The sequence below is a fragment of the Crinia signifera genome, chromosome 19, assembly GCF_055691185.1.
Source record: "Crinia signifera chromosome 19, ASM5569118v1, whole genome shotgun sequence".
NCBI classification, from domain to species: Eukaryota; Metazoa; Chordata; class Amphibia; order Anura; family Myobatrachidae; genus Crinia; species Crinia signifera.
The window spans coordinates 140,417,745-140,439,266 of NC_139226.1; the positions used below are offsets into that span (position 1 = coordinate 140,417,745).

A 21,522-nucleotide genomic window follows, 5' to 3' on the forward strand; every position below is an offset into this window, starting at 1 on the left:
CAGTTCTCCGTGCCCATTTGCACCCGGGTTCTGCACATGCGCAGAAATGGGCATACGCAGAAGCAAAACATCAGTCGTCCGTGCAAGAGCGTGGAGGACCGAGTCAACCAGAATAAGGTCCTATGTCTTGGACAAAGATAAAGTGGAGAGGGATAAGGTATCAGCCAATCAGATAACTGCCATGTTATAGCCTGTGTGATGAATGACAGTTAGGAGCTAGTTCTGATTGCAGAGCAGCTGTGTAATTGTCATTGGTGTAACGCAGGTTGTGTGATATGAATGTGAAGTTTGCGCTTTGTGTGTTGGGTTTTCCGCCTCTAGTTGCTAGTTCCGAGTAACATTTAACCAGTCTGTGCTGGGGTCACATTCAGCAGCAGCAGGTGGTCAGCAACACCCCGCGGGCTGCATTGTCTCCAATCAGGCGGATTATGTGGGAGAGAAGTAGCGGTATTGTGTGAGTGACAGGCTGTCAGTAGCGGTATTGTGTGACAGGCTGTCAGAAGCGGTATTGTGTGAGTGACAGGCTGTCAGTAGCGGTATTGTGTGAGTGACAGGCTGCCAGTAGCGGTATTGTGTGAGTGACAGGCTGTCAGTAGCGGTATTGTGTGAGTGACAGGCTGTCAGTAGCGGTATTGTGTGAGTGACAGGCTGTCAGTAGCGGTATTGTGTGAGTGACAGGCTGTCAGTAGCGGTATTGTGTGAGTGACAGGCTGTCAGTAGCGGTATTGTGTGAGTGACAGGCTGTCAGTAGCGGTATTGTGTGAGTGACAGGCTGTCAGTAGCGGTATTGTGTGAGTGACAGGCTGTCAGTAGCGGTATTGTGTGAGTGACAGGCTGTCAGTAGCGGTATTGTGTGAGTGACAGGCTGTCAGTAGCGGTATTGTGTGAGTGACAGGCTGTCAGTAGCGGTATTGTGTGAGTGACAGGCTGTCAGTAGCGGTATTGTGTGAGTGACAGGCTGTCAGTAGCGGTATTGTGTGAGTGACAGGCTGTCAGTAGCGGTATTGTGTGAGTGACAGGCTGTCAGTAGCGGTATTGTGTGAGTGACAGGCTGTCAGTAGCGGTATTGTGTGAGTGACAGGCTGTCAGTAGCGGTATTGTGTGAGTGACAGGCTGTCAGTAGCGGTATTGTGTGAGTGACAGGCTGTCAGTAGCGGTATTGTGTGAGTGACAGGCTGTCAGTAGCGGTATTGTGTGAGTGACAGGCTGTCAGTAGCGGTATTGTGTGAGTGACAGGCTGTCAGTAGCGGTATTGTGTGAGTGACAGGCTGTCAGTAGTGGTATTGTGTGAGTGACAGGCTGTCAGTAGCGGTATTGTGTGAGTGACAGGCTGTCAGTAGCTGTATTGTGTGAGTGACAGGCTGTCAGTAGCGGTATTGTGTGAGTGACAGGCTGTCAGTAGCGGTATTGTGTGAGTGACAGGCTGTCAGTAGCGGTATTGTGTGAGTGACAGGCTGTCAGTAGCGGTATTGTGTGAGTGACAGGCTGTCAGTAGTGGTATTGTGTGAGTGACAGGCTGTCAGTAGCGGTATTGTGTAAGTGACAGGCTGTCAGTAGCGGTATTGTGTGAGTGACAGGCTGTCAGTAGCGGTATTGTGTGACAGGCTGTCAGTAGCGGTATTGTGTGAGTGACAGGCTGTCAGTAGCGGTATTGTGTGAGTGACAGGCTGTCAGTAGCGGTATTGTGTGAGTGACAGGCTGTCAGTAGCGGTATTGTGTGAGTGACAGGCTGTCAGTAGCGGTATTGTGTGACAGGCTGTCAGTAGCGGTATTGTGTGAGTGACAGGCTGTCAGTAGCGGTATTGTGTGAGTGACAGGCTGCCAGTAGCGGTATTGTGTGAGTGACAGGCTGTCAGTAGCGGTATTGTGTGAGTGACAGGCTGTCAGTAGCGGTATTGTGTGAGTGACAGGCTGTCAGTAGTGGTATTGTGTGAGTGACAGGCTGTCAGTAGCGGTATTGTGTGAGTGACAGGCTGTCAGTAGCGGTATTGTGTGAGTGACAGGCTGTCAGTAGCGGTATTGTGTGAGTGACAGGCTGTCAGTAGCGGTATTGTGTGAGTGACAGGCTGTCAGTAGCGGTATTGTGTGAGTGACAGGCTGTCAGTAGCGGTATTGTGTGAGTGACAGGCTGTCAGTAGTGGTATTGTGTGAGTGACAGGCTGTCAGTAGCGGTATTGTGTGAGTGACAGGCTGTCAGTAGCGGTATTGTGTGAGTGACAGGCTGTCAGTAGCGGTATTGTGTGACAGGCTGTCAGTAGCGGTATTGTGTGAGTGACAGGCTGTCAGTAGCGGTATTGTGTGAGTGACAGGCTGTCAGTAGCGGTATTGTGTGAGTGACAGGCTGTCAGTAGCGGTATTGTGTGAGTGACAGGCTGTCAGTAGCGGTATTGTGTGAGTGACAGGCTGTCAGTAGCGGTATTGTGTGAGTGACAGGCTGCAGTTACTGACGTGTGCGGCGTTCCTCTGCTACTCCAGCACAGTGTAAGGTCGGATATACGTGCATTGCAGCTGAATGTGCAGCGATGACAAAGGTCCCCTACTGCCACTTATTGCACCAATAGAAAATGAGTTATTGCTGCACTGGGACAGTGGAGTTTTGTTATAAATAAATAAATGAAAGCACTTCTGTAATAGGCTGATTTATCAACAGGTCTTCTCATACTCAGCAAATTGTAGAATTCATTGCTCCAGCCAATCAGCTCCCAACTGTCATGTCATACACATGCCATTTGGAAGCTGATTGGCTGAAGTGGCAGTTATCAAACACGATGGCCCCATTTATCAATGAGTTTGATTTATTGCGAATGTGATTTACAGCTTGCAGCTATTTATGTCCGTCAGCCGCGACAAGCCGGGCAGGCGCTGCGGGTAGTGGGACGATACGGGTAGTGGGACCAATACGGGGAGTGGGACGATACGGGCAGGACAACTTACATAAGAAGAGTGCAGCGGTACAGCACATGGGTGCAATATGAGAAGTCGACATTCACAGATATCGACATGGTTAATATTTTGACCTATTCATAATGTCAACATCTACCATGTCAACAGAATGTTAGCATACAGGGTTTTTGGCCGATTTAACCCTAACTCTAACCCTAAATATAGTTACACACAAATGTATTGTTGACATTCTGGTGTCGACTATATCAACACGTTGACATTTGTTAATGTAGACATTTTTCTGGTTGACTTTCAGTCCATGTTGACATTCTGAGCAGATACATGATCTAACGGCACCACTGTCTCTCCAGCTCAAGCCCTCCCCTTCTCTCTCTCCAGCTACAGCCCCCCTTTTGTCTCTCCAGTTACAGCCCTCCTTCTGTCTCATCAGCTGAAGCCCCCCTTCTGTCTCTCTAACTACAGCATCTCGTCTGTCTCTCCAGCTCCAGTCTCCCTTCTGTCTCTCCAACTCCAATACTCCTTCTGTCTCTCCAGCTAGCCCCCTTCTGTATCTCCAGTCAGCCCTTCTTTATCTCTAGTCCCCCTTCTGTCTCTTCAGTTAAATTCCCCCCTTCTGTGTCTCCAGCCCCAGTCCCCCTACTGTCTGTCCAGTCAAAGCCCCCTTCTGTGTCTCCAGTTACAGACCCCTTCTGTTCAATCCCACCTTCTGTCTCTTCAGCTTCAGTCACCCTTCTATGCCTCCGGCCAGACCCTCTTCTGTATATCCAGCCTGCCCTTATGCTTCGCCAGTCCCCTTTTTGCCTCTCCAGTCAGCCCCCTTTCTGTCTCACCAGCTAGCCCCCTTCTGTCTCTTCAGCTCCAGTCCTCCTTCTATCTCTCCAGACAGCCCCCTGTATCTCCATTCCCCCTTCTGTCCCCACAGCCTCCTTCTGTCTCTCCAGCGTCCTTCTGTCTTTTTACCTCTTGCCCCTTTATCCAACCATCATGGCCCATATACACCTTCTCTTGTGTCTTCTGGCTGCTGCTGTCCTTTTTGCCCTGCGGCCAGCTGCTCTGTCTGACAGTGGTATGGTGTTAGTGACGACAATGTTTTATTCACCATGTAGTAGTAGTAGTAGTAGTACGTTTATTTATAAGGCGTCGCAAAGTGTCCGCAGCGCCGTACATAGCAAACAAAAAACAAATGACAAGGTAACGTACAGGGTGTGTTGATAAAATACAGCATAAGTAGCGGTATAGCTGGTAGAACTAAAATGAGCAACAGTTCTGAAGTAGGTGTCAAAATTGTCGAGGAGACTGAAGATGAAGTAGAGGAAGGGAAGAACAGGACAGGAGCACAGGTGAGGTAAAGAGGTAGGGTGAGTACGTGAGGCAGGAGGACCCTACTCATAAGAGTTAACATACTAAAAATAGGTGGGTGGACGAACGAAAAACAACAGGATAAGTAGGAACGGAGGGGAACGGAGGCAGGATAGGAGGATCAAAAGAGGTTAGGAGGAGGGATAGGCTATTCGAAAAAAGTGGGTTTTGAGGGAGCGCTTGAAGGAGGTAAGGGAATCAGAAAGCCTGATGGGTGGCGGGAGGTTGTTCCAGTGCAGGGGGGCAGCGCGAGAGAAGTCTTGGATACGGGAGTGGGAGGAGGTGATTAGGTGAGAGGTCAGGCAGCGGTCGGCGGCGGAGCGAAGAGAACGGGAGGGAGTGTGGATAGAGATCAGTGAAGAGAGGTCAGGAGCAGTGGAGGAGGAGAGAGCCTTGTAGGTGGTGGTGAGGAGTTTAAAGAGAACTCGGAAAGGAATGGGGAGCCAGTGAAGAGATAGACAGAGGGGGGAGGCGGAGGTAGAGCGGCAGGAGAGGAAGATGAGCCTAGCAGCAGCGTTAAGAATGGATTGGAGAGGTGCGAGGCGGGTGAGAGGTAGCCCAGAGAGAAGGATGTTGCAGTAGTCAAGGCGGGAGATGACAAGAGAGTGAATGAGAATTTTGGTCGCGTCCAGAATGCACCACCTCTGATAGAGTTACTGTATAATGTAAGGTGGCACAGAATATATCTTGTGGGGTCATCCTAGGATTACATTATGTAGGACAGCAGATCTCTACCCCCCTTTCCCTCCGCCCCAGTATATTATACAGTTGGTAATAGTAGGTATTTGTGTGTTATGTTGTTAATCTGGGCTCAGGTTTAACAATCAGAGCATGGGTGTAACTGGTACACATGGAGCCATTGCTATGGGGCCCAGAGGCTTAGGGGGGCCTGGATCCAGCTTATAAAACCACATACCAATTTCCCAGAGCTGCCTGCTCCCAGCTGGGTCTGATCCATTGCCCGGCCTGATTTGTGTGACGTTTTCAGTAAGAAATGTATGTAGTGTATGTTCCCGTGGTAAGGGGTTACTGTAATGTGGCACAGTGTGAATAGGGGATACTGTGTGGGATTATGTGTACTGTCCTACAATGTCACATCATGTAAACTAGAGGGTATTAGCTAGTCAAAAGGTTGACAACTATCGGTTGACAGCCAAAAGGTCGATGGTCAAAAGGGTGACATGGAAAAGGTCAACATGGGTTATTTTACCAACAGGAGGTATTTCATACCCTACCATCCACTACAGCGTGTGTGCCAAGCGTAGCGATGTACCATGCACGAAGCATGGCCAGCGTAGCGAGTCATGTGAGGGGATGCGGTACACTTAGACTGGGTCCATACAGACCTATGTTGACATTGACACCAAAAAAACTCATGTCGACTGTGGCTGGAGAGCCCGGAACACAGGGTTAATGGCAGCCACAGGGGCTGGACAAGGGCACTTGACATGTTTTAAACTGTATGAGCAGCACTGAGCTGGGACAGGTCCCCTGCTGCAGCGCTGATGTAAGTTGAAGCCTGCTGCTGGGCACCAGGCACAAAGTATATGTATTTATGAAATGAATGTTTAGCACTGAGCTGGGACTTCTAAACGTAAAATGCACTTTTTACATTTCTGGAGGAAGGAATTTAGCAGTCTTTGTGATGAGGAAATGAGATGCTAAACAGCCCTTGTGCTAACAATGTCTGCCCTTGTGCTAACTGCAGAACTGTTAGCAGGCTTTGTGTCTGTAGTTCCTGTGTAAAGGTGTTAGTAGTACATCACTTGTGTATGTGATGTGTCACTGAATCCATGCCATCCTGTGTGCGAGGTGTTGGTAATACACAGACATTTATGTTTCTTTGGCCCTTATTCTGGTTGGTGCGGTAATATCCGCGTGCGTTCGTGCCGCCGATGTTTTGTGTCTGCGCATGTGCAGAGGCGTCTCTGCGCATGTGCAGAGGCGTCTCTGCGCATGTGCGAGCCGGACGCACGGCAACATTCCGCATGAAATGTGTACACTACGAACAGGGTGTGGAGAGGGGTGTGAAGGGCTGTTTGGGCACATTACCATATGTTTACACCCCGCGTTTCATGGGCGTTCCCATGAAAACGCTGGGCGTACGTATGGTAATGCGGCCGTGACGCACGTGTAGGGGGCGGACATATGACATTGTCGGATGTCAGCTGCCCGCCCAGATCCCTGCTTTTGCACGGAGAAATGCCCGTGTGGTCTGAGGTTGCGGGAGCTGCCTGGCCACTCGGTCCTGCATTCGATGGTCTGCGACCATCGAATGATGGGGGAGGTTCCCTGAGATGGAGGAGGTGTATTCATGAGAAATACACGTGCAGTCCGTTCGGACAGCTTCTTACCGCGTACGGACGGAGTTGGCGATCCGTATGGAAGGCGGGGTTTAGGACACACAGTGCTGACCGCATATTCGGATCCGGCCGCACCGATCAGAATAAGGGCCTTTATGTCCAGGAGATAATCAAATGATCTCCACCTTTCCTGGAAGTAATATATTCTAAGGAAATTGGACTCACCCTATTAAGTATGTAATCTTTCCTTCGCTATGCACTGGAAGTAAGACGTCTGATTGATATGCAAATCCTAAAGGTATAGGGAAGGATCTGACCATGCCAGTGTGTTTTCTGTCTATATAAAGAAGGCCTGTGAGCCCTGGTATTTGTACTTCTACCTGACGTGAATGCTGTAACATCACTGTATGCTGTACCTCCTATGATAGGAGAGGGCCCTTTTAAGGGCTTATATTTGAGTCAGTAGTGGGTTGACGCACACGCTCCAGCAGGTAGTACTCAGGTGCCAGCGTTTGGGCCTGAGGAGGTATCCGTGGTCCCAGGCGCCACATAGTAGGAGTCTGGTGGTGGCAGCGATATCCCCGCCCACTGCTTAGTGGGAGAAGTCAGTAACAGGCGGTTACTAGCGGTAACAGGGAATCCCCTATTGGCCAGGTCCTGCGAAACCAGGAACCGCTATCTGTGGACCTGAAGGGCGTAGCCAGAGCGTAAGGGCAGGCGTCCGGTCACATCAACCTTTTGACCATGTCGACCTTATCACTGTAGACCTAGACATTGTAGATTTAATCTATTGTAACCAAACCAGGGCACTACTATGGGCATAACATTACTAGGGCACTACTATGGGCATAACAGTAACCAGGGCACTACTATGGGCATAACAGTAACCAGGGCACTACTATGGGCATAACAGTAACCAGGGCACTACTATGGGCACAACATTAACTAGGGCACTACTATGGGCATAACAGTAACCATGGCACTACTATGGGCATAACAGTAACCATGGCACTACTATGGGCATAACAGTAACCAGGGCACTACTATGGGCATAACAGTAACCAGGGCACTACTATGGGCATAACATTAACTAGGGCACTACTATGGGCATAACAGTAAACAGGGCACTACTATGGGGCATAACATCAACTACGGCACTACTATGGGGCATAATATTAACTAGGGCACTACTATGGGCATAGTATTAACTAGGGCACTACTATGGGGCATAACATTAACCAGGGCACTACTATGGGGCATAACATTAACCAGGGCACTACTATGGGCATAACATTAACCAGGGCACTACTATGGGCATAACATTAACTAGGGCACTACTATGGGCATACCAACAACCAGGGCACTACTATGGGCATAACAATAACTAGGGCACTACTATGGGTATAACATTAACCAGGGCAATACTATGGGCATAACATTAACCAGGGCACTACTATGGGCATAACATTAACTAGGGCACTACTATGGGCATAACATTAACTAGGGCACTACTATGGGCATACCAATAACCAGGACACTACTATGGGCATAGTATTAACCAGGGCACTACTATGGGCATAACAATAACTAGGGCACTACTATGGGGCATTACAGTAACCAGGGCACTACTATGGGCATAACATTAACCAGGGCACTACTATGGGGCATAACAGTAACCAGGGCATTACTATGGGCATAACAATAACTAGGGCACTACTATGGGCATAACAATAACTAGGGCACTACTATGGGGCATTACAGTAACCAGGGCACTACTATGGGCATAACATTAACCAGGGCACTACTATGGGCATAACAGTAAACAGGGCACTACTATGGGGCATAACATCAACTACGGCACTACTATGGGGCATAATATTAACTAGGGCACTACTATGGGCATAGTATTAACTAGGGCACTACTATGGGGCATAACATTAACCAGGGCACTACTATGGGGCATAACATTAACCAGGGCACTACTATGGGCATAACATTAACTAGGGCACTACTATGGGCATACCAACAACCAGGGCACTACTATGGGCATAACAATAACTAGGGCACTACTATGGGTATAACATTAACCAGGGCAATACTATGGGCATAACATTAACTAGGGCACTACTATGGGCATAACATTAACTAGGGCACTACTATGGGCATACCAATAACCAGGGCACTACTATGGGCATAGTATTAACCAGGGCACTACTATGGGCATAACAATAACTAGGGCACTACTATGGGGCATTACAGTAACCAGGGCACTACTATGGGCATAACATTAACCAGGGCACTACTATGGGGCATAACAGTAACCAGGGCATTACTATGGGCATAACAATAACTAGGGCACTACTATGGGCATAACAATAACTAGGGCACTACTATGGGGCATAACAGTAACCAGGGCACTACTATGGGCATAACATTAACCAGGGCACTACTATGGGGCATACCAGTAACCAGGGCACTACTATGGGGCATAACAGTAACCAGGGCATTACTATGGGGCATAACAGTAACCAGGGCACTGCTATGGGCATAACAATAACCAGGGCACTGCTATGGGCATAACAATAACTAGGGCACTACTATGGGCATAACAATAACTAGGGCACTACTATGGGCATAACAATAACTAGGGCACTACTATGGGCATAACATTAACCAGGGCACTACTATGGGCATAACAATAACTAGGGCACTACTATGGGCATAACAATAACTAGGGCACTACTATGGGCATAACAATAACTAGGGCACTACAAGCTAAGGCACTATGGGGCCAATTTACTAAATTGTGAGTTTTTAGAAGAGAGCGATGTTGGCCCCAGTAATCAGATTATACTTATTTATCTAGCACCTTCCAGATTGGTTGCTATGGGCAACATCTCGGACATCTTCTGAAAACTCATAATGTAGTAAGTGAAGCTTCATTATGGGGTATAAAACGAAGAACTTCTGCAGTGAGGAGAGGGGACTCTCAGGAAGCATTGGGACAGGGGCCCCTTTAGTATATTGCTGTGGGGCCCACAAAGTTATGTTACGCCACTGAATGATGACATTCTTGTTATTATTTAATTTGTTACATGTTAAATGTTGCTCCTGCCAGTCAGCCCCCAACTGCCATTTTTAAAATATGAGCCAAGAGCTGATTGGCTGGAATAACATTTTGAACCGTTGAGAATAGCAATACGTCTCGTTGTTAAATCTGCCACTATATCTGCCGAAATACTGGCCCACCTCATTGTACACGGAGCGAGAACGCCAGCCCTGGTTGTGGTGACGGAACGCCAGCCCTGGTTGTGGTGTCGGAACGCCAGCCCTGGTTGTGGTGACGGAACGCCAGCCCTGGTTGTGGTGACGGAACGCCAGCCCTGGTTGTGGTGACGGAACGCCAGCCCTGGTTGTGGTGAAGGAACGCCAGCCCTGGTTGTGATGTCGGAACGCCAGCCCTGGTTGTGATGTCGGAACGCCAGCCCTGGTTGTGCTGACGGAACGCCAGCCCTGGTTGTGGTGACGGAACGCCAGCCCTGGTTGTGGTGACGGAACGCCAGCCCTGGTTGTGGTGACGGAACGCCAGCCCTGGTTGTGGTGTCGGAACGCCAGCCCTGGTTGTGGTGTCGGAACGCCAGCCCTGGTTGTGGTGTCGGAACGCCAGCCCTGGTTGTGGTGACGGAACACCAGCCCTGGTGACGGAACGCCAGCCCTGGTTGTGGTGACGGAACGCCAGCCCTGGTTGTGGTGACGGAACGCCAGCCCTGGTTGTGGTGACGGAACGCCAGCCCTGGTACTCCGTGCTCATCCTCGTAATGATTCACTCATTTTGTCATGCCCTCCTATTATTAAGCCACCACATAGTACACAAAAGTACCAACCTACCAGCTCCTAATTGGCATTTTGAAACCCAGCCTGTAACATAGGCCCTTATTCAGATCTGAGCTCAGTACAAATTAGTTCTCAAAATGGGCACAACCATGCTGCACTGCAGGTGGGGCAGATGTAACATGTGCAGAGAGAGTTAGATTTGGGTGAGTTATTTTGTTTCTGTGCAGGGTAAATACTGGCTGCTTTATTTTTGCACTGCAATTTAGGTTTCAGTTTCAACACACCCCACTCAAATTTAACTCTCTCTGCACATGTTACATCTGCCCCACCTGCAGTGCAGCATTGTTTTGCCCATTTTTAAAACAAATTTGTACTGGGATCAGATCTGAATAAGGGCCTTAGGATATTGGCTGGTGCTTTCTCTCTGCCACTTGCCCCTCTCCAAGGTTTAGTAATTAGATCCCAGTATCTATCATCACTCTATCGTGCATGTCCCCCCAGTGTCTCCCATATTGTCTTGTGAGCTTTACTTTCTCACGTGAATGACAACCACGTTGTGTTACCGTAGATGCGAAACACCAGGAAAGTGTCGGTGTGGCCAGTTGCATTTGTTGGAGGATTGCGGTACGAGTCTCCTAAAGTCAACACTGCCGGGAGAGTTTACGGGTGGAAGACGGTGTTTGATCCGCACAGGCCGTTTGCAATAGACATGGCGGGCTTTTCTGTCAACCTTCGGCTGATCCTGCAGCGACCACAGGCATATTTCAAACTGCGAGGTGTTAAAGGCGGTTACCAGGAGAGCAGCCTGCTGAGGGAGCTGGTGACCCTTAACGACTTGGAACCCAAAGCCGACAATTGCACGAAGGTAAGGACGCATGTGTGTATGAGCTGGCACCGATTACATACCTACCTGGTAAGCATCTGGAGAAACATAGGCCAAGACTAGGAGATGTTCCAAAGGTCCACCTGCTAGATACTGCTCCTCACATCTGTTGTCTTGGAGCAGTTTTAAGATCTACGTTGGTTCTAAAAGGTTCAACTTGATGGATGCAACACTTTTTTTCAACCCCAACTACTGTGTTACTAGGTTAAAATATTGGGCAAATTATGATAAACTCAGCAAAATACACCAGAGGGCATTAACCCCTTGAGTGGTGGGTTTTGCTGTGGCAGGACAAACCTGCCAGGGCAGGGTTGTCCTGCTCCCAAAATACCCAACACAGCACTTAGGGGAAGCGTTCCCCCCCCCCCCCCCCTCTGTGTCAGTCCTGAATCCCCAACCCGAGTCGCCGGGATTCACAGTAGTGACCAGGCGGCAGTCATGAGGATGTTCTGAGTGGGTCAGGGGGACTCGGGTACCTGAATTCCTGAGCCGCCCCCAACATCCCCAAGTGGGGCCTGCCGCCTGGTCACTGCTATGAATAGCTGCAGGGACAGTGGCAGGGAACCTTCTTCATTTCGCTGGAACAGAGCTGAGCAATGGGAGGGGGCGCACAGAGTGACGGGGGGGGGGGTGACGCTAGATTTGTGAATCAACCAGAACAAGGTCCAGAATTCGGACCATGGACCCAATCAGTCTTACTGTGAATCCAGGCCGGGGGTGAATCTCTATGTAAGGGGTGAAGTCATGGGTTGTTGGCTGTATTAGGGATATAGCAGTCACTGACCTCATTATTGGTGGTCTTTGCAGATCCTGGTGTGGCACACGCGGACGGAGAAGCCAGTGCTGGTGAATGAGGGGAAGAAAGGCTTCACAGATCCCAACGTAGAAATCTGACCAGAAGCCTGCGTAGGTGAGTAGACGCCTTCTAGCTGGGAAATGGCCTCCTTAAGGCAGACCACAGGGCAGGGCGGACAGACTGGGTGGGGGGGATATCCTTATGGTTCCCATAATGACCCGGCCATGTATATTTATTATACACAGGACAACTATGACAAAACAGCAACAAACATAAATAGGGTGGGGGGACACGTGAAAAGCTAAATTTTGCAAATTGTGGACACTTGTATAGAACCTTTGTGGCCGGAATACAGCGGATCAGGGTTGGAATTCACGGCAGACCCCCAGAGTACTTGATTGCTAGCTCCGACCTGCCGTGTCCTGTGACTGCTAGTCTACGTCTATGGACTGTCAGTCATTCCTTACAGGTTGTCATCTCAGATCATGTTCTGTCTCATCTGAATCACAGCTCCCGCATTATGCATGACTGGCAGAAGACGCTAATTCACATTACCATAAATCATCATGGCTGCTTAGTGGAGACAAACCCATCCATCACGCTCCTAGTGTTCACCTCCGCAATCCACCACCGGGGCTTCTACCGTGCATGCTTATATCTAGAGAGAGGACATCACTCATCCCAAGAAATAGCTTTCTAGGCATCACAAAATGATTAGTTAGACCTTCCAGGATCATTATATCTGGATCCATTCATCTCCCTGTCGTTGTCCCCAATGACCCCGTCCTTATTCCCATGACATATCGTCAGCTTCCTCATTTGCCAGCACCACCATCGTGCTAGTGATCCTTCTCCCTCCATCCTCGCTGCAGTCAATCCAATTAGGCGCGATTCACCGTTTTATCCAATATCAAACTTGCATTGCTTCTTCTAGAGGAAATTTGCATCTGTTGCACCCCCGAGGGTGTGAAACGATTGGGAAAAAATCCTTATTCAAGGTTAAATATGTCAAGCATTGCTTCAGAATGCCTTGGACATCCCTCAAATGGCTAATTAGACACTAAGAAGTTTTCAAATATGTAAATTGGGCCAATAATTAAATTTTTTGGGGTAAAAAAATGGTCACAAATTAACTCTAAAAGGGGATTTTTTTAAAGAACTTACCGTTCGAATCCATTTCTCTGAGTCCAGCCTGGCGACACAGCTTAACCATGGGATGTAGGAGGGTCCGCAGGAGCAAGGCACCTATGATGACTTCTTTGAGAGGCAGGCTCCTCCCTTCTGCATCCCAGCATTCCTCAGTACAACGCCTGAACATATTAATATGCACAATCAACATAACCAATAACATGACAACACATGAACTGTATAAACTTTCTGAGGGTAAGGGAGGGATCGCGGTGTCACCAGGATGTACTCAGAGAAAGGGATTCGAACAGTAAGTTCTTACAAAAATCCCCTTTTCTCTGTCGTCCATCCTGGTGACACAGCTAACCTTGGGACCTCCAAGAACCTTTGGGAGGGTACGCTCAGGTCTGCATTTCTCATCACTGCTCGCCCAAATGAAGCGTCCTCTGACGCGAACTCATGGAACCTGTAGAATTTTGTAGAGGACCAGGTGGCAGCCCTGCACAACTGCTCCACTGTAGCCCCATGACGTACAGCCCAAGAGGAAGCCACCGACCTGGTGGTATGGGCATTAATCCTGGAGGGAACCGGCCTGCCAGCTTTAGTGTAAGCAAAGGCAATTACCATCTAGCAATGGTCTGCTTAGGACCTGGCCACCCTCTCTTATGTACATCATGCAGTACCAATAACAAAATCGGTCTTATGAAAATCCTTCACTCTATCCGCATAAATGCGCAGCGCGCGAACCACATCCAATTTCTTCAACTTATCCCTATTTCTAGTCTCCTCAGGAGGGCAAAACACCGGGAGCACAATCTCCTGGTTTAGCAGAACCTGCAAACCTGACAGTTGTGTCTGGACGCCATCAAGTGTATGGGGTATATTCAATCAGTGTCGAAACTGCTGTCTTGCCGAAAAGACGGCAGTTTTCGACATGAATACATCGGAAGGCGTTCCGATCTATTCAATCTTAGCTTTTTTTTTCAGCATGTCGAAGTGTGTCGACATGCCGAAAAGCAGGTGGATTGACGGAATTCACCTGCTTTTGACGGAAACACAGCCAAAACTGCTGTTTCCGTCATTCTCAATCCAGCATAACAAGATGCCGGATTGAGGCAGGGAGGACGGCGCCGAGTAAGCAGCAGTAGCTTACACGGTGCTGTCCGCCGCACCCTCCCGTACATACCCGCCATAAGCCGGGTGAGAGCAGCTCCATCCAGGCTCCCTCTCCGGTTCTCGCCGTCTCCCGCTGCCGCACTCACCCGGTCCGAGCGCCGGCCGAGTCAGTGTCAATCATTGGCCAAATCCGACATCCGGATTTGCCCAACGAATTGAATAATGGATGCCGGATACATTCCGGCACAATGGATCTGGCATCAATTGAATATTGCCCTATCTCTGGGAGCCCCCAGAGAGTCACTATTTTCTGAAAAACTACCTGATGTAGCACCGACTCTCCTTCCAGCACTGTCCTGCTGAGGAAATCCGCTTCTATATTCCGGATCCCTGGAATGAATACAGCCGACAGAGTAGGCATTTTTACTTCTGCCCATTGGAAATTCCGCAAGGCTTCCTGCATTGCCATCATGCTGCGAGTCCCGCCCTGATTATTCAGGTAAGCCACTGCCGTGGCATTGTCTAACTGTATGCGTAAAGGTGATCCCTTCAGGAGATCCTCTGCCCGCAGAAGAGTCTTCCAACCAATCCCACGAGCAGAGTGAATGCCCCATTTGCAGAGACTCCAGATCCATCCACCAAATCAAGGAGTCCCTTGTCTCCTGAGACAGCAACAGCCGTTCTTGTTTCATGGTTTTTGAATTTCCTGACCAAAAGGAAAGAATGTTCCACTGAAAGATTCTTGAGTGAAACCTCACAAACTACCGTGTCTCGAAGGTGGCCACCATCTTGTCTAACAGCTTCACTCCCTGCCATACTGTTGGATTTGGAGATTGAAGAATCAACAGGACCAACTGGCGAATGTCCATTACTTTGGACTCCGGAAGAAACACACGATGTAGGTGTGTGTCCAAGATCACCCCCAAAAACTAAAGTCTCTGTGTGGGTGTCAAATGAGACTTTGGGAGATTTAACAAGCACCCATGGTCTTGGAAAACTGTTGCAATGACCAGATGTTCCTGCAACTTGTCCACCGACTCCACCTTAACCAGGAGGTCGTCCAAGTACGGGATAATCACTATCCCTTTTAGCCTGAGAGCCGCTGCCATGACAGCCATCACTTTTGTGCATCACTCGGCGCCAAAAGGAAGAGCCTGGAACTGTAAATGAGTCTCTCATATTGTGAAATGCAGTAAAGATTGATGTTCCATGCAGATAGCCACATGAAGATAAGCATCTTGGATATCCACTGATGCTAAAAATTCTCCCAACTCAATGCTTAACAGCACTGATCGAAGAGGTTCCATGGAAAATGGTCCACCCACAGGTGTAGGTTTAAAGACTTCAAATTTAGAATGGGCCTGAAAGACCCATCTGGTTTGGGGACCAAGAAAAAAAGAATGGAATAAAATCCTCTCTTGCTGGAGGTACCACGACCACCACTCCCTTCTCAAGAGATGTTGCCGCCCCCAAGAGAGCTTTCCGCAAGCAAGCTTCCCGCGGTAGGGGTGTTGGAAGAAGTCTCTATGTAAGAAGGCCCCCTGAGATTTATTCTGTAACCCTGAGAAATGATGGAGAGAACCCAAGGGTCCGTGGTAGAGATGTTTCATATGTCCCGAAACGGCAGGAGACGACCCCCTACTCTGAATCCAGAACGGGGAGTCACCGCCCCGTCATGCAGAGGACTTATCCTCACTCTTGGACGGGTGTTTCTGAGCAAAGGCCCCAAAACGGGATGTGGGTGCCCTCCCCTTCGAAACTTTCCTCTTTCTGCCTGTCCTCTGTTAGACGCGAAAGGAGAAACGAAAGGACGGCTTAAAAGCCCCAATCTTGGACACTAAATGTTTAGACGTGGTGGGCAGGAAAGTGCTCTTTCCCCCCGTGGCTTGTTTTATAATGGACTCAAGTTCTGCCCCAAAAAGAAGTTCTCCCTTAAAAGCCAAGGCCTCAAGAGACTTCTTGGATTCGCTGTCAGCTTCCCTAGCTTTAAGCCAGAGAGCTCTCCTCGCTCTCACAGATGTGGCTGACACTTTTGACGCCATCTTGGCGCCTTCTTCCCCCGCCTCACACACATACTCTGCTGCACACCTAAGCTTTTCCGCCAAGGAAAAAACTTCAAAATCAGGCTGGAGTTGATCACATAAGGCCTCGGCCCATTTAATCATAGCCTTGGATACCCACGCAGAGGCAATAATAGGGCGTAAGGTAAAGCCCACCCCTTCAAACACAGCCTTAAGGCATCCTTCAAATTTCTTGACAGGGTCTTTAAATGCAGCACCCCCTTGAACAGGTAAAGCCATGGATTTAGACAGCCTGGCTACAGGCGCATCCACTAAAGGTGTCTTTTCCTATAATTTTACATGCTCCTCTGGCATTGGATACATGTTAGCAAATCTTTTAGGCATGAGAAGCCTCTTATCAGGGGTCTTCCATGCTTCTCCCAGTAAAGCCATCATGCCCTCATCCAAGGGAAATGTCACTGTATCTCTGCGTATTTTCTTGAATACACAATGAGCAGACACTTTATCCTCCTCTGAATGATTCAAAGTCTGCTCAACTGCCAGGACCAAATCCTCAATACCAGGGGCAGAAGATTCAACTTCTTCCCTCTGGTCCACAAAAAGACATCCTCAGCGCACACACCTTCCTCATCAGAAGCTAACTTCAACAGGGGAGGCGTAGATAAGGGGTGTCTGGGAGAAGTGACCTCAGGAGTTTTGGCAAGTTGTTCCATAAATGCATTCATTTTATGAACACTCTGCGCAATGTCCTACATAACCTGCAGTAAGGCCGGGTCCCCCTGCCATGGGGTAATAGACGGTTGAGAGGGGGAAAGGGGGCCAGGAGATTTCATAAGGTCATCTCTCTGCCTCTTTAAAGCCTTTACCAAAGCATTCATAGATCTCCCCAAGGCAGCCGCCCACGCAGACTGCTCAGACCTCTAAGCTTGAGCCCCACTAGGAACAGACTCACACGAGGGGCACAAATCCCCCTGATCCATCTGTTCAATGGTTAATTTAACACCACAAAATCTGCAGTTAATAAACATGGCCGACGCTCCCTCCCCCAGAGCAGCAGCACTACACCTTTCAGTCATAGTTACACACAGTGCACAATGTCAGGCGTCTGCACAGAATAATGTAACCTTTTACTTATCTGTCTGGGCTGCTGCAATGGCCCCTCAGCGATCACCAGGGACAGCGCTGCCCATGAGAAACTTCCACTCTGATCTGCAATGAAAATCCTCCTTCAGCTCCGCAGTGTGGAGAGAAAGGCGCCAGAACAGAGAGCAGGAAGAGACCAAGGGATTTTTAGTCATCTTCAAATTCTTCCATTATCACACTTTTTAAAATCTATTTCTGAAACCAGCGCCGGACTCTTGGACCGGTCCTGGTTCCAAAAATACGGGGGACAAAAAATGTGGGGTCCCCCGTATTTTGAAACCAGCAACGGGCTCCAACAGCCCGCGGTGTCATGCCACAGCCGGGGGTCACTTTTTACATAAGGTCCCCCAGCCGAAATATGAGCACCGTGGCTGGTCAGCCTTGGACGGGGAACCTGGGGGAGTGGGAGACCCCCCCCCCCCAAGCTTCACTTGTCCAGGGCTGAAGCCCGGGGCTGTCACCGGCGTCCCAGGGCATTGGACGCCGGCCTGATAGGGCATTTGTGTGAGACCTACGCCTTTCGCAAAACAAACTTGCACTGAATTGGGTTGACCCCAGCGACTGAAACACTAGTCAAATGATTCAGATCTAACGCCTAAGTCTCCCACAAATTGTCTTTACATCCTGAAATGTAATAAATATCAGTGTGATTGAATAAAAAGAGCTTTCACGTTGATAATTGTTGTACAGGTATTAGAGACGGAAGAGGTGGGGGACGGAGACCGGGTGGGTCAGGAGCTTCAAAGACCAGGAAGCTACAAGCAAAAGTATTTAAAACAGATAATTGAGTGTGCCCTACCCTGCGGTGCTGTGTGCAGTGGCACCTTCCGCACCCTCTTAGCCTCTACAGCTGTGACGAGACTTAGAACTAGACACAGACTCATCATGACAGACCTGAAACAGAGACTATTTCACTGTGCAAGTTCCTGGCCGGCTGATAATGTGTCCTCCATCTCTCTCAACACAGGAGCTGTGTGCTTGTTACTGTCCGCTGTGTGGGCTACTTCTGCAGCAGATGAACTTTGGGGGCTCGTCCAACCGCACGGACACCCCCTGCCCTGCAGCTTGCACAGGATTCCATGTGTGTTATATTTTCCAAGAAGCACAGCACATGTGATGAAGGGAATGTTGGAGATAGAGTGACTGAAGGCTGCGGTGTCCTCATCCAAAGGATAATCACCCCAAATAACAGTATTGCTCCAACATTTTGCTTGACAATGACAAATATGATGGCAGTGACGGAATGGAAGTCCAACATGCTGTCCCATTGTCTCCCATTCCTTGCAGTCAGGTGTGGTGTTAGAGTACTGAACTACCATGTGTCTCCATATCTACAGAGCATAGAGCGGTCACCTCCCCAGTCTGCAGGCCCAGCTCAGCCAGGTTCCTGCGCTGCCACCTGCTGGTCATTCCCTTATATTCATCACTGTACCTAAAATGAAGCTGCACACTGTAAATAAACATAGGGATGAGACTGTCAGTGCACCTCCAACCTCATGAGGTTCGAAAAACTCCACGCAGTGGCCAAAAAATGAAGGGTTCTATTTACTCTGACTCAATCTTACAGCTTATATTTGCCTCATATTGCAGAGTAATTTTTTTTTTTTAAATGGCTATTTATTGACAACTAATCAGACACAATAATGGTCTCCAGAGTAATCGGTCAGACAGCAGGCCCCATCATGTAGTAATGCACACAGCTCAGAGACACTGCCCCCTTCTGGCTACAGTGATGAATTACACGCCTATTATAGCAATATAATGGATGCAGAGATTGGTTGGGATGAAGTACAGACAGAACCTGACTGCAGAGAAGACCCATCCTCTGCCGGGGTTTCCTGCTCACATGCCCTAAGAAATGCACTTAATGACAATGCAGAGAAGAGGGGGCACTTATCAGAGAGAGAAGAGAACATAGTGGCCCTCTCCCCCCCCCTCCCCCCATTTGTGCCACTACTCCTGCAGATACAACAAGCTGCTGTTTTTAAACTATTATTTTCTTTTAAGGAACGAGAATCATTTTGTTTTTTTTGCATATTTGAAAATGAAAAAAAAATTGAATGTTTGTGAAAAAAACACATGCGTGTCTTTCATGTGTTCCATGTTTATTCAGACTGACTTCCGCATGGAGTATTTATTACGTGACAATCCAAGAGCAAACACGCCTCTTACTCCACATGAAGCTGATAGAATGATCAGTGAGGTTCTAGGGAACATATAGATGTGCCTCAGTCTCATGAGGAGATCTTAATCCGGTCATGTAGATATACTTGTATAATGTCTGTTCACTGGTTCTAGTGACTGGATAGGCTGCACTCTTGGTGATGTCACGTTCCGTAGTGACTGGATAGGCTGCACTCTTAGTGATGTCACGGTTCCTTAGTGACTGGATAGGCTGCACTCTTGGTCATGTCACGGTTCCCTAGTGACTGGATAGGCTGTACTCTTGGTGATGTCACAGTTCATTAGTGACTGGATAGGCTGTACTCTTGGTGATGTCACAGTTCCCTAGTGACTGGATAGGCTGCACTCTTGGAGATTTCATGGTTCATTAGTGACTGGATAGGCTGCACTCTTGGTGATGTCAAGGTTCCCTAGTGACTGGATAGGCTGCACTCTTGGTGATGTCACGGTTTCCTAGTGACTGGAAAGGCTGTACTCTTGGTGATGTCACGGTTCCCTAGTGACTGGAAAGGCTGCACTTTTGTGATGTCGCGGTTCATTAGTGACTGGATAGGCTGCACTCTTGGTGATGTCACGGTTCATTATTGACTTGATAGGCTGCACTCTTGGTGATGTCACGGTTTATTAGTGACTGGATAGGCTGCACTCTAGGTCATGTCACGGTTCCCTAGTGACTGGTTAGGCTGCACTCTTGGTGATGTCACGGTTCCATAGTGACTGGATAGGCTGCACTTTTGGTGATGTCACGGTTCCCTAGTGACTGGATAGGCTGCACTCTTGGTGATGTCACAGTTCCCTAGTGACTGGATAGGCTGTACTCTTGGTGATGTCACAGTTCCCTAGTGACTGGATAGGCTGCACTTTTGGTGATGTCACGGTTCCCTAGTGACTGGATAGGCTGTACTCTTGGTGATGTCACGGTTCCCTAGTGACTGGATAGGCTGCACTCTTGGTGATGTCACGGTTCATTAGTGACTGGGATAGGCTGTACTCTAGGTCATGTCACGGTTCCCTAGTGACTGGATAGGCTGCACTCTTGGTGATGTCACGGTTCATTAGTGACTGGATAGGCTGCACTTTTGGTGATGTCACGGTTCCCTAGTGACTGGATAGGCTGTACTCTTGGTGATGTCACGGTTCATTAGTGACTGGATAGGCTGCACTCTTGGTCATGTCACGGTTCCCTAGTGCCTGGATAGGCTGCACTTTTGGTGATGACACGGTTCATTAGTGACTGGATAGGCTGCACTCTTGGTCATGTCACGGTTCATTAGTGACTGGATAGGCTGCACTCTTGGTCATGTCACGGTTCATTAGTGACTGGATAGGCTGTACTCTTGGTGATGTCACGGTTCTCTAGTGACTGGATAGGCTTTATTCTTGGTGATGTCACGGTTCCCTAGTGACTGGAAAGGTTGCATTGTGTGTGGGTTTCCTACTTGACTGCGGCAGGTGCTCTTTAATGGATTTATGACCTAGATGCTTAGGTAACAGTAGTAGTTTGTTTATTTATAAGGCGCAACAAAGTGTCCGCAGCGCCGTACATAGCAAACAAAAACCAAATTACAAGGTAACGTACAGGGTGTGTTGATAAAATACAGCATAAATAGGGTATAGCTGGTAAAACTAAAATCGGCATCAGTTCTGAAGTATGTGTCGAAATGGTTGAGGAGACTGAGGATGAAGTGCATGGGTCCTCAAACTGCGGCCCTCCAGATGTTGTGAAACTACAATTCCCAGCATGCCTTGCCACAGTTTTAACACTCCCTTATAGGAAAACTGTGGCAAGGCATGCTGGGATTTGTAGTTTCACCACATCTGGAGGGCCGCAGTTTGAGGAACCATGAAGTA

The 21,522-nt window shown here is 48.7% G+C and overlaps 1 protein-coding gene across 3 annotated transcripts in view; it reads left to right on the top strand.

Moving 5' to 3' along the window:
- The window catches only part of B3GAT1 (beta-1,3-glucuronyltransferase 1), a 62,288-nt gene extending 42,791 nt beyond the window's left edge, over positions 1–19,497 (top strand). For all 3 annotated transcript variants that reach the window (XM_083163532.1, XM_083163531.1, XM_083163530.1), the window contains 3 exons: positions 10,969–11,265; positions 12,091–12,193; positions 18,455–19,497. In XM_083163532.1, the coding sequence (XP_083019658.1) occupies positions 10,969–11,265; positions 12,091–12,177 (384 nt within the window). In that variant the 3' untranslated portion in view covers positions 12,178–12,193; positions 18,455–19,497. The remainder of the gene's footprint in view (positions 1–10,968; positions 11,266–12,090; positions 12,194–18,454) is intronic.
- The last annotated feature ends 2,025 nt before the right edge of the window (positions 19,498–21,522 follow it).